Raw genomic sequence first — 13503 nt, 5'->3', positions numbered from 1 at the left:
CCGAGAAATTCTGGAAGATCCAGAATTCTGGGAAGTCCACACATCTTCAAGGTTGAGAAATACTTGTTCTGGATCAGGGGTCTCCAACCTTGGCAATTTTAAGCCAGGAAAGACTTCAACTCCCAGAATTCCTAGTTTTGCTTTGCTGGGGAATTCTGGGAGTTGAAGTCCACCAGGCTTAAAGTTGCCAAGGTTGGAGACTCCTGTTCTGGATAGTTTTTCAAGGGTGGCCGTGCATATAGAGCACCTGGCAATACTGTGGTCACGGGAGGGGGAGCAAGGTGTGATCGACCATGATGAGGTAATTCCAATCCAGGAAGGGATACAACTGGAAAGGCATGAAAGAAAGAGGGTTTCATTCAAATATTATGACCCCCCAGTGGCTGCTCACTGGTGCCCTAAACACTGACAAATCTTGGTGCCCCCCTCCTTTGTACATAATGTACAAGTCTTAATTGGAGTTGTTTTTTCCTTAACTTTGTGGTGCCCCCTTGGGGCTGGTGCCCTAAGCATGTTCTTAGTCTGCTTAATGGTTAAAACACCACTGATGACCCCACTTGCCAAAACATAGTTTGTGCATTAACAACAGTGTGAGAAATGGAACTAGGCTCACCACGGGTCTCCAACCTTGGCAACTTTAAGCCTGGTGGACTTCAACTCCCAGAATTCGACAGCTTGCTTTTTTGGGGAATTCTGGGAGTTGAAGTCTGTCAGACTTAAAAGTTGCCAAGGTTGGAGACCCCTGTTCTGGATAGTTTCAAGGGTGGCCCGTATATAAAGCACCTGGCAATATTGTGGTCACAGGAGGGGGGGGACACATGTGATTGACCAGGATGAAGAATCCAGGAATGGACACAGCTGGAAAGGCATGCAAGGAAGAGGGCTTCTTTCAAACATTATGACCCCCTTTGCCAAAACATAGTTTGTGCATTAACAACACGAATGAGAACTGGAACTGGCTTGGAATTTGGGCCTTCTCTGGACCAGGGGTCTCCAACCTTGGCAACTTTAAGCCTGACTTCAACTCCCAGAATTCCCCAGCCAGCGTTGTTATAGATACCGTTGCTGGCTGGGGAATTCTGGGAGTTGAAGTCCGCCAGGTTTAAAGTTGCCAAGGTTGGGAACCCCCGCAGTCTGGACGACGAGCCCACAGGGTCCAAACGCCAGCAACACACACAGACACACACACACACACGCTTCCTTCCTCCGTCATCTCCATCGATATGAGGCAAAGGGATCCTCGACCTTTAAATATTTCCCCCCCGTCTGGGCTTAATTTTCCACTCAGGGGCTATAAATATTTTCCTTCTAGCGACGAGGATCGCTTCCAGTTTGTGCAGAGACACTTCCGGGTCGGGTATTGACTTCGCTGAGGTTGCCTATCAGGTGAGTAAGCGGGGAGGGGGGTCGTTTTTTGGGGGTGCTACTTGGGAGTGGGGGCGGGGAAGACATGCTCCCGGTCTCTCTGGTGGGGGTTGTTTTTTGTGGCTGCGGGAGTGAGGAATGCCCTCATTTCGCGTCTTCTTTCCCAGCGACGGAACCTGGCTTAATTGGCAGTTTGTCGCAGGTCTCCTTAACGGGAGGAATGAGCAAACGTGGCTTATTCTCCCACCTCTCTCAACAAGCCCGGAGCTTTTTGTTGCACTTAAAAACAAAAAAGCAGGAAAATGCAAATATCCAAAGTAAAACAAGCGCTATGGTGATATAACGGGGGAAGATGGGAGGCTGAAGAAAGTGGGTGTTACGTGGCGAGGCAACGTCCGTGCTCCTAATAACCCAGCAGCCTTGGGATTTCTGTATCTTTCCATGTATGAGAGCGGCAGGAATTTAGAAGCCGCAGGATGTTTAAGTTTAAATTTAAATGTGGCTTCTGACTTTTAGTGCTTCCCTTTAAGAAGCCAGAGTCCAAAACTCAGCTGCGAAAGCTGGTTTATAATACTGACCTTAAAAGAAGTGGATAGTCTTAGGCTACACATATAAGCCTTTCTGGATATGGATTGTGGTTTATTTTACTTATTTATTTATTTAGTTTGTCACTCATGCACAAGGTAACAGGAATAAGAATAAACATGAATAAGAACCCAGGAAATAGATACAAATAAAGGGGGACAATAGGAGAGGGATGTTAGGCGCGCTGGTTCAGGGGGAACCAAGTAGATGCAGAATACGGAGCTAATTTCAGATAAAGCCTGGAGTCTTTCTTTCCCTCTCCTCCCCCCCTCCTTTATTTATTTATGTATTTATTTTAGAGAACCAGTTTGGTCAGGTGAGTTCTAGTCCTGCCTTATCCACGAAATGCCTGCTGAATGATCTTGGGCCAATCACTCTCTCTTACCCAACTCACCTCACAGGGTTGTTGTTATGGGGAAATATAGGAGGAGGAAGGTGTGTTTGAAATGTTTTAAGCCTTGAATTATTTATTAAAGCAATAAATAGATATATATTAAAAACGATGGTTCAAATCTCCATTCTCTTGTGTTATACAATCTTTTGAGTAAATTAGGGTCAACTGTTGTTTCTGAACTTCAGGTGCTACATATCCTTCATGTGAGGGGAAAAAATTAGCAAGAAGGAAAAGTTGTTTGACTTCTTAAAGAGCAGCTCAAAATAGTAACTAATACAGAAATATAATAAAAGTAAAAATATAATTCCTATGCAGTATTAATATTATTACCTGAAGTACATGTTTTCTTTTGGAAATCCAAAGTAGATTTAGCTTATCTTCAAAAGTGTTGAAGTCTACTTTTTCCCAAGAAATACAAATATACACATAGATTATATGCAAAAATGGGCAACACTGCTGTTTATGGACACTTTCTCTGTTGTTACACTTCCTCCAGCAAGTTCAAATATACTGCGGTTTCATAGCAATCTTACCAAGGTTAGGTTGCAAGATAATATCTTGTCCAATGCTAATGTATAGTACAGTCAATTAAGGATTTTAAATATGGATTTTCTACTTTACAGTAAAGGGGGATTTTTTTTCTGGAGTTTACAATAGGGGCTTGTCATTTTAAACAAGGTGCTAATACATAAAATATTTGGTCATTATTTTTTTATAGGTTAAAGCCCCTTTGACTTACCTTGACTTTTTTTTTTTTTTTTTTGCATGTATCTTTCTGAATGGTTCTCCTGGACAGCATGTCGATTTTCCGTACCGGTCTACTTGTTCTGACATCCCCACTGTCGGCACTTTCTCTACGTTTGATGCCCATTCTTGCTTCAGCTGCCCGTTTGGTACAAGAAACCTTATATATTCAACTGCAGCCAGGACTCAGCCTTTCGGGTGCTTCACAGCCCCGTTTTGCCTATGTTCCTGCCACATCGGAAGTACACAACCTTATCAGCAGGCTGTATGCTGATGCTGACATCCATCGTCATCTTGATGTCCGAATATTGCTCTCCAACCTTCTCAATCAAGGAGCTAACCCTCCATCCCTACGATTTGTACAGAATCTTTCCCAGCCACCTGAGGTGGTGCTCACAGACTATGAAAGTGCAGATGGAGTGCAATCAAATCCTATCAAACAACGCCTAGAACGTTATGCCATCAGTTGTTACAACTGTTGCCCTAAACTGAGGTCTGTTTTACTGTATCCTGACTATGACTTACAAGATGATAATGGAGAACTGCCCCCACAAGAGGAGACTGAGAAAATAAAGCCACTGCAAAGTTTCTCTGATGTAGTTGTGGGAGGCACTTTTGATAGACTTCACAATGGTCACAAGATCCTTCTGAGTGTGAGCTGTCTGCTGGCAGAAAATCGGCTCCTCATTGGTGTCTCTGACAAAGATCTTTTGGAAAGTGGGTTTCTTTGAACCATATATGTTTTTCTCCTCCAAAACCATTTAGAGAAATTAGAAATATTTGGGGAACTTTTAACATAGTCCAGATTTTTTTTTTATACAATGATTGAATGCTGTAACTGGAATCAGGACTGACAATGTAGAGGATAAGTTGTTGCTTAGACATGTGATGTTAATATTTAGAATTTCATATAATTTTCTTTTTTTACTGGAAGTATTAGCCAAGTATATTTGCAAAACTTAAAAATGTATTGTTCCCCATTATGGCAGTTTGCCTTGTTTATTAAGTATAATACCAGATCTAACATCTATATTTGGTAGTGGAAGCTAATTTAAATGGATCTGTTTTTGTATTTTGAAGAGCTAATGAGTATGGCTGAGATGAGTTAAGCCTTCTACAGCTTTTATCAATGATAAAACAACTGGGTTTTTTCAATCCTTGGATGTGTGGATGGATAGATAGATATATAGATACACACTTTGCCTTTTTGGATTAAGCGATATTATGCAAAGTTTAGCAAAGGAATAAGAAATAGTAAGTCAAATAATTAAAGATATAAGAATAGGCACCACAGCTAAACATTGTTTACATTGCTCTTATCAATAGCTTTTTATTCTTACACCCTCCCTTAATTCCACCATAACTTTATACCATTTCATTTACTGCCTTTTGTTTTTTAAGGAAAATATACAGGAAATTATTTCTAGCCCTGAGCAATTGTGATGAGAGAACTCTAAATGCAGTAAGTAAATATAAGTTAGCTTCAATTTGTACTTGACTAGCTTGGTAGGCCAGTGGTAAGGAAACTATGCCTATCACAAACTTATGGCAATTATATATGCAGCACCTGTTGCCTTTTCTCAATATGACATTCTCTTGGTTCCAAGGTAAGAAAATCACAACTTTGTAGCACTATGAACTTGTCTCATATTGGGACAACACCTGAAGAGACTGAGGAAGCATAAGCTGTGCTTTACTACATTTTCCTCTTATTTTCTCCCTCAACAGATAAGTTATTAAAGGAGCTGATCCTACCTTTTGAACAACGTCTGGATGAACTTATTGAGTTCCTCGTAGATGTCAAGCCTTCCCTACTATTTGACATTAATCCTCTATATGATCCCTTTGGTCCATCAATCACTGATGCAAACCTGAAGTGCATTGTAGTCAGTGAGGAAACATTCAAGGGTGGTCTTTCCGTCAACAAAAGGAGGGCAGAAAATGTAAGTATGTAGGAATCTTTTTGCCACTATTGGGTACAAACTGAAAAACCATCTGCCATCTAAGATCTGCCAGAACTCAAGGTCTTCAGAACACAGTTCTTCCTCAGCCCCATCACTAGCAGAAGTACTTGGGCACTGGTCCCAAATTCTGGAATTTTCTGCCAAGAGAGAGCAGTCTGTGTTGTTCTGCCTGCAGGGCAAAAATATTTTGTTTAGACAGAACTTTGATAGTTAAATAGAGTTTAGAGTTTGGCTCTATGTTTGGAGATCCCAGTTTTGTATTCTATTTAGTAAGAGTTTAAATTACATTGAAATCTCACTTTAGCTTAATACAGAAACAGTTTTTTTTTAAATTTGGACTCCACTCCTATTTAAAGGACTAGTATATGCTAATTAGAGGGTTTAAGGACATTCAAATATTGGTTGAAGTTTTACCACAGATTATGCTGTTTATACAATTACATAAATAGCAAACTAATTCAAATAAGACATATTCAGATTTAACGGTGATCATCTTAATGGGGTTTATTTTGATTATTATTCTGAGGTCATTCACTGACAGAAAATCCAGGAATTGTAAGGGCTCACATTGCTTCCTCAAACAACTTGAAGGGATTGCTTTCTTTGGACCTCTGTAGAATAAAATACCTTTCAAAAATTTGCATGGCCCATTGTTTACTTAAACTGTGATATTTAGAATTTTAATCCAAGGACAAAATAGGTAGAGAAATGTTTCTTCAGTATAGAGCATGATTCATTTCCACCGACCTCCACTAGACAAGACTTCTTCTGCATTCTTTTGTGAGTATGGATGACATTCTCAATTCTTACATTTAACAAAGGGCTTAATAGTAATCTCTGTGCCCACTGTAATCATCCATAATCATCCATCCACTTTTTAAAAATTTGTTTAAAATCTATCAATTCAAGCAACTACTGTGGCAGCTAGATTCTGGGCTCATGGCCTTTCCTTTGGAATTGCATAGCAAATGTGACTGGGGGGGGGGGGGGCATGACTGTAGGAATCCCAGAACCAGGTCGTAAGTACCTTTTTGGAGGGGAATGTCTGTCATAATTTCAAATGGCCACTAAATAATCAAACATTAAGAGAGGGCTGCCTGTAGTGGTAGAATAATGGATATTCATTGCCAGACTCTGGTGTAGTATGGAAAGGCAACTTGTCTCTTAACAAATGTCTTACAGAACCTTTCTCAACTGGCTCTCCACAAGATCAATCTGGCTGTTGACCCTCAACATGCCAGAAATGAGGAAGAAAAGATCAGTTCTTCTAGCTTGCGCTACAGACTTCTTGGAACTTTGTTGTGTGCACCTCAGGTAAGTAATTTGTTTTAGCTTTTGAGTTGTATGGGAGGGTGAGGGTACAATTATGTGTTTATTTGGTAGTAAGGCCCTTTGAGTTGAAAGGGAACTATTCCCAAATAAGCATGTATTGCCACCTTTGTTGCTGCATTTTCTAAAGGAGAAAAGATAGGTCAAACAATAGTCTGAACAAGCCTTCCAGTCTTGACTGTGAGCAATTTTTTTTAACTGGGTTGTCTCTGGCTTCTTCCTTTCTTCAAAGTAAGGCTTTCCAGTATGAGAAACATAGCTACTCTTCACCTTCCTCTAGTCTCTACCATGTCCCTTCACCTTTTTCTTCCCTTCCCTCTCTCCTTTTTTCAGAGCAGCCTTTGCTATTAGCAAGCACTGAGTGTTCAGATACTTACAGTCCGGAGCTGTGGCTTATTCGAATGAGGCTAATGTTCCTACTTCACCACAGACTGGAAGGGTGGGGAGAAGGATGCAAAGTCACTAGGAGCAGCCATTGGGATATTCAAGAAAGCAAAGACCATGAGAGAAAAGGCCAAGTTCTCTGAATGGAGAGTACACTCTACAGGGAACAGTGTGCAGGACTATGAATGTAGCTCTACACAAATGTAACATGACTGCATGTAGTGAATGTTTGTTCACCAAAACAGTGCTGCTATGAAAAGAGCCAGTGGAAAAAATTATAGTTGTATTTTTGCAATGTCAAGCAATAATACAAATGAAAGAGAATATATACAGTTCCCTTAATAAAACCAATCTTTTCTCTTCAGAAAAATCCATCACTTCCTTCCAGCCCCTACATAATAGGGCTAACAGGTGGATCTGGTAGTGGCAAAAGTTCTATTGGCCAGTATTTGCTTCAACTTGGTGCCTTCCATTTGGATATGGACAAACTGGGACACAACATTTACACACCAGGTGGTCCTGTATACCAGCAGGTGATAGAAGCATTTGGACGAGGTACGATTGACTTTTGGGGGAAGCCATATTTTAACTCTGTTCACCCAGAAAACTGCAATGGAAGGGATAGCAAAGGTTCTGCCTCAATTTGTTTTTTCTTCTCTCTGATCCTCTGCCAATCTGCTTTTTTGACTTAAAGCAATGCATTCTCCCACTTTCCAAATTTATTCTCCCTGTTTTCTTGCCAAAATTGTATTTGTCCTCAACATTGATAAACATGCATTGATATCAGAGTAGTTTGGCCCATCATTGGAAAAATAGATATGGAAGGAGAAAAACGGGGGTAAAAAGCAGGTGGTGAAACTGTTATATAACATACTATGTATATTGAATTTCCACTTAATCTAGGTGAAAATATTATTTGGCAAAGTGAAGCTAGGTGACATTGGAGGCTAGACTCCAGGAAAAATAACATTATTACTTACCACTGTAGCTGGTTCTTATATTGTAAGCATTTCTCCACAACTCTGCAGAGGTTATTTTCATTTGCATTCATATGTTAAAATGGTCCTGGGCAGCCATCCAATAAGGTCACTTTCCAAATCTATTGCTCTCTAGAAGAATTTGAAATTCTAGGGTTTATTATTCATTTAGTTATTCATCACATTTGTACATTGCTCATCTCACCTAAGTGACTCTTATACCACCAGTTTTTGTATCCCCAGATTAGGAAAAGCTTCAGGAAACTACCATAAGGTTTTGAAGTATTCTTTTTTTATTTTATTTTTTTTCCTGGGGGAAAAATATTACCTTATTATCCTTTTGTACTTTTCTCCAATGTTTTGAATCATGAATGAAATTATCACAGTTTGGCAAATCTTGTGTTTCAAACATGGCAGTGAAAACCAGTTAATTACCCTAAGAATTAGGAATGGAGATGGGAGACTCACCTGTGAATTCTGAAAGGGATTTGACTTTTGAGGGTCTCTTAACACAAATAAGGGGAAGCTGCACAAGATTTCTTTCTGGTGTGTGTTTGGCGAATCCAACTCATCTTTACAGATATTTTGAAAGAAGATGGAACCATCAACAGAAAATTGTTGGGAGCCAAAGTATTTGGAGACCAGGTAAAAAGCTGCCTCAGTTTGGGGTAAAAACTGAATTTCAGTATTGACATTCCTTCCTTTCCAGTTCAGCATATTTGGTTTACCCTTTGATTCACTGACATCAGAATGCCTCTCTATTCCACCTTATTAACTCTGCCCTTTCACATCTTTCCACAGCAAGGTGTTTTTTTTTTGTTTTTTTCCATTTGTGGGTGAAAGGTGTTACGTGAGCACAGTACACACAGGGAGAACCTCTCCCTGTATACTAAATACAAAGTGGTCTTGAGACTGGGAAAAATTAAACTTTCAGAACTGCTGATGCTGGGATAGCCGCCTGTATATTAGTGCATGTCTTGACCCAATTCTGATTTGCATACCATACCTCTTGGATTGGTACTGCACCTTGGCAATCCCCAGGGTTTGGCTTTGTTTTCACTGGCAGCAGCAGGTCACCTTAAATTTCTCATGTTGGCTTTCTTTGTTCCCTCTTACAGGAACAGATGAAGCAACTGAACAATATCATGTGGCCAGTGATGGCTCGAATAGCAAAAGAAAAGATAGAAGAGGCAGCCAAGCAGGGTGAGAAGGTCTTTTGGGGATCCTGACAAGACTTGTGAATAAGTTACATAGGTGCAAGAACTTCTTTTTCAGAAAGATAAGCAGGTAATCTGTAAGAGCCGTGCCAGGAGAACTCGCCTAAACAGAGTCGTCGTGACTTTACTTATGACGGACTGTCATGTGGTCCCAGCATGAGGATCTTTCACTGTATAACATAAGAAAACTGAGATAAATTCATTTCATTTCATTTGCAGGCCATCTGATTCCATCCTAACATTGGGAGTAACGTGTGTTTTATCTGAGCTTAGTTACATTAGAGTTAGAGTTAGCCTGTGATGCAGCAGTTATTATTTATATAGTCATTTGAACCCCTGGTTCCCTCAGTCTCAAATATTTTCTGAACAATTTGCAGAAGAATATGACCTGTCACTTTGACATCATGGCTTGCTTGAAAGCAACAAATCAGAATTTTACATTTGGATAAGTTTATAAATTTATCAATACCTTTGTTTATTCTCCAGTATGAGAGAAGGGTCATAATGAGCTATGATACCTGATTTATTTGGAAATGAAGTTAAAGCAGGCTGCAGCCCCTTCTCTTGACAGAAACTGTTCACCCTTCAAATTTCTGGTCTGCAGGAAAGGCTGTGTGTGTGCTGGATGCAGCTATGTTGCTGGAAGCCGGCTGGTCAGAAATGGTTCATGAGGTCTGGACAGTCATCATTCCTGAAAATGAGGTAAGATCTTCTGGGTTGTAAAATTCTTGCAATCAAAATCTCTCTCTTCCTTTTTGGTAGATGGCATTTGTCATGTTTGCCTGAAAGAACAGCTGGTGCAAAGTAGCTAGATTTAAATTGGAGCAGGCAGGTATTTTGGATTTTATTTTGGCCATCATAAAGCTATTCAGTAGTTGTTTAAAAAAAAACTCCAATGCTCTGCTGTTACAGTTATCAAGCAAATGGTGAATATGCCATCAGTCATTCTAAATAATGATCATACATGGACATTTGTCTTCTGTGTATGGATATTTGACGCATACATTCTGAAAACTGTAACGTAGCTTTCAGTGAGAATCTGTGCAATGAAAGGTAAGGTAGATAAATAGATTTTAAAAAATGCAAAAAACTTGTATCACAAAATTAATAAATCACAATAAAGATGAAATAACCAGAATTAAAAAAATACAAAAGCAAGAGTGATAAAAACAACTCACATAGCAGTATCACATAAAGAAATTAATATCACTATAGTTAACGCTCATCATCTAAAATGGTTCCTTAGCAAAAACCTCATTTAAAAAATACATTTAAAAATAATGTATATATACTTAAGAATATATACGAGGATATCTCATATATCGTTATGAGGACATTCTACATTTGGCAATAGCATCCAAAGACAGCAATTTTTCACATCATAGTTTAGTTTTCATTTATTTAATTGCATTTCTGTTATACCTCTTCCAAAGGCTCACTATAGTAAAAATTTCAAAATTCAAGGATATTTCAGAATTCTCTGGCACAAGATTTTCCAATGAGGCAAAAAAATGACTTCTTTAAGGTTTAATATTTAACTAATGTGTTGTGCGGATGTGATATAAGAAGGTTTTAAATGCGCTGGTGAATTTGAAAAGGTCATTTCACAACAGCCCTATAAAGTTACCCAATTAAATATAAATTAACACTAGAAAGTGGAAACATCCATTGAATCCAGTTGGAAGATTCAAGGTAGAGTTATGGCGGTTCCTTTTTACCTTCGTCATAATTATGCTGTAGAATCATGAGCATAAGAATAGCAGTAGCTACACTTTTGAACAATTTTAAAAGGAGATAAAACACATCAATGGAGAATAAGAATGTACTCGTTTTGATAGCTTTGCAAAATGTTAGTTTCTGTCTCAGATGTGTGTGCAGAATCAGAATCTCAACCCACTTTCCTCCTGCTATTCAGCTACCCTTATGGCTACACCCTAAAACCCAGTGGATGAGGAAGGGATGAGTATCATGTTCCTTCTGTGGTAGCTGGAACATTTATACTGCTGCTAATACCCCACTCCTTACCCTTTCTCCGTACTTTCCCAATGATGAAAAAAGGAAATGACTACTCTTCTGGAGAGGGGGATAGGAGAAGCCGAAGCTTGTTATCCCTTGGCAGGTGGGGGAAATCCCAAGGGGAAGGAGTTTTCACCAATGAGAAGCTACGCTTTCTCACAACATTTCCTCTAGAGCTGCTACTGACTTGAAGGTTAATAAGCTTAACTTCCAAGCTCCATAGCTCATGAGGACCCAAAGAGTAATGGCAGTCTTGGATGTGGAAGACATCACCGTTTCAGTTGTTGTGTGGGAAGCGAACAGAATAATAGAATAGCTATGGTTTTCATGTCTCGCTTATATAATTTAACATCTCATTAGTAATTGCAGGAAGAGAAGAGTGGACCAATCTTTCAGTCTGGTCTGTCTTTACTTCTTAGCTGTGTTTCCTGATGCAGAAGTAGCTAAGCTGCCTTCTGCATCTGTTCTTAAAGTACACATTTATTTGCTACCTATTCAATGCTAAGGAATACAGATAAGGCGGTTAAAAATATGTTCTCTGCTGAAGAGAAAGAGGAACAAATACGATCTGAGGGTTTTGTAGATTGTAACTAATCAATTTGCAGGGTCACCTTCTCCCACATCATCTGATGTGCAGTCATCAGAATCCTTGCTCTGCTCTTGCTAACCTCAGAAAGTAAATTATGACAGCGGAATATGTAGCAGGTTTCTGAACACTGAACAGTATTCTAAATTGTGCAACTTTAACTCGTTCTCTCCTTATTGGTAGTTTTTAAATCTGGACACCTTATATGATCCCAGTAAAGATTATCTTTTTAAATAAGCACTTTATTTAAAAAAAAATTACTTAAAAGATTTATATAGCTACCCATCTTATGGCACACAGCAGTAATAAAAAACAAGAAATAGCAACATTACAAAAAAGAAAAAGAAAAAATAGGGATCCCTATTCTTCATTAATTACACCCATTCATCTGTACAATCCTGAGGTTCCAATTTTACCATCCAGGCATGGGAGGGAAAGCCAGCTCCTTATGACTTTCCAGAAGATTTAGGGTGGGCCTGCTGGATCTCAAGGGAAAGGACAAGGCAGGGGCTGCCACAGAAAAGTCATGCTTCCTAGGCCGCGCTAGAAGGCATCATTTAAGAAAGGGACATTCCTGCTCTTTACCTCTTCTCTGTCTCTGTTTCTTTCAAGGCCATAAAACGCATCATAGAGAGAGATGGCCTAAGTGCAGAGGCTGCCAAACTGCGAGTACAGAGCCAAATACCTAACAGCCAGCGTGTGAAGCAGTCACATGTGGTCCTTTGCACATTGTGGGAGCCAGAAATTACACATGAAATGGTAAGAAAAATATAATAGCTGCAAATGAGTAAGGCAGTATCTTACTGGGTCTATTAAATGGGATTTCTTTGGAAGGTCATTTCCAATAGGCTTGTTAAATAATTCTTTGTCTGTTTTTACAGGTGGACAAAGCTTGGGCCCTGCTTCAGAAACGCATCAAACCTGAAACAGACTCATGAACTGAGATGCGATCACCTCTTCATTCTGCCCTCTCAGTGCTGCCAGTATGGAAAAATGTGCACCCATCAGGAGTACTCATTCTAACGAGGGCAGAAGTTGAGGGTAGAGATAAAGGAAGCAGAATTCCAAACACTTGGTGTTGTGGGGGGTGATATTTCCCTTTGACCTTTTTTCCTCTTGAATAAGGTTCAGGGAGAAGCATGAAGTAACTTTTGTATATCATAGGGTTTGATTTTTTTTTTTATTCAGTTGGGGTACCTGCTGAGCAGGAAGAAGAAAAGACACTGCTATGTGAAGCCACTGATGTTACATGTTTTTGATGGAAGCATTTTTATTAATGCTACTAACAAAAGAAGAACATTCAGTGTTACATAGGCATGACATAAGTGCTCTGTTTAGGCTCCACTGTTTTGTACTTGATATCCTTTATGCAAAAGTTACATATAAAGAGAGCAAATATATTGGCTTTGTGTGGTTGTGTGTTACTAATGAGAACTTTGCTGATTCAATAGTGGGTGAGTTTCCTACTCAGTCTTCTCTGGGACATCAAGATTACAAATAGTTTAACCAATTTCTCTGATTTGAATTTGCTTTCAATTTTATTGCCTAATTTAAATTTTTATCTCTAAAAAAGATAAATAGAAAAAAAAATGGCAGGTTTTTAACCAAGCAGTATAATGTACCTTAAAATCGCAGCAAAATAAGATGCCATTGCTTTTCAAAGTCCCTTCACAAATCAGTATTTTTAAAAAAATCATGGTGTTTTGAAAAATCACTTTAAATATGTCAATTACATTTCTCATCATTTTAGTTGAAGGTATGGCATGCATTTTATTTATATTTCAGCTTATAATGCAAGTCCAACATGTCTCACCATCTTATTTATATTCATTTGAAGCTAATTTAATTTCACTGGCTTTCATCATTCAGACTATATGGCTTCATGGACTATGAGTCAAAGTTTGTAACCTTCTTTCATCCAACAAATGCATACACTTTCAGA

At 39.1% G+C, this 13503-nt stretch overlaps 1 protein-coding gene across 2 annotated transcripts; it reads left to right on the top strand.

Annotated features, from left to right (window-relative positions):
* Positions 1-1230: 1230 nt before the first annotated feature.
* Positions 1231-12964, top strand: COASY (Coenzyme A synthase). 2 transcript variants are annotated; one of them, XM_081932098.1, is made up of 10 exons: positions 1231-1386; positions 3141-3805; positions 4817-5031; positions 6235-6366; positions 7131-7320; positions 8323-8387; positions 8861-8945; positions 9564-9661; positions 12174-12320; positions 12443-12964. In XM_081932098.1, the coding sequence occupies exons 2-10, from the start codon at positions 3142-3144 to the stop codon at positions 12497-12499; spliced, it is 1653 nt and encodes a 550-aa protein (XP_081788224.1). In that variant the 5' UTR covers positions 1231-1386; position 3141; the 3' UTR covers positions 12500-12964. The 2 variants fall into 2 exon arrangements, with proteins under 2 accessions (XP_081788224.1, XP_081788225.1); XM_081932099.1 differs by lacking the exons at positions 8323-8387; positions 12443-12964 and having other exon boundaries at positions 12174-12312.
* The last annotated feature ends 539 nt before the right edge of the window (positions 12965-13503 follow it).

The sequence above is a fragment of the Natrix helvetica genome (genome assembly GCF_964273705.1).
Source record: "Natrix helvetica genome assembly, chromosome: Z".
In the NCBI taxonomy this organism is placed as follows: Eukaryota; Metazoa; Chordata; class Lepidosauria; order Squamata; family Natricidae; genus Natrix; species Natrix helvetica.
Note: the sequence above shows the minus strand (reverse complement) of the source record. Positions and strands in the feature narration are given on the sequence as shown.

Bases quoted from the DNA above. Each gene is read 5' to 3' on its own strand.
- COASY (XM_081932098.1), top strand. From the start codon at position 3,142: ATGTCGATTTTCCGTACCGGTCTACTTGTTCTGACATCCCCACTGTCG. The intron at 6,367-7,130 runs GTAAGTAATTTG...TTTTCTCTTCAG, and splicing joins CTTTGTTGTGTGCACCTCAG to AAAAATCCATCACTTCCTTC. The intron at 8,946-9,563 runs GTGAGAAGGTCT...TCTGGTCTGCAG, and splicing joins AGAAGAGGCAGCCAAGCAGG to GAAAGGCTGTGTGTGTGCTG.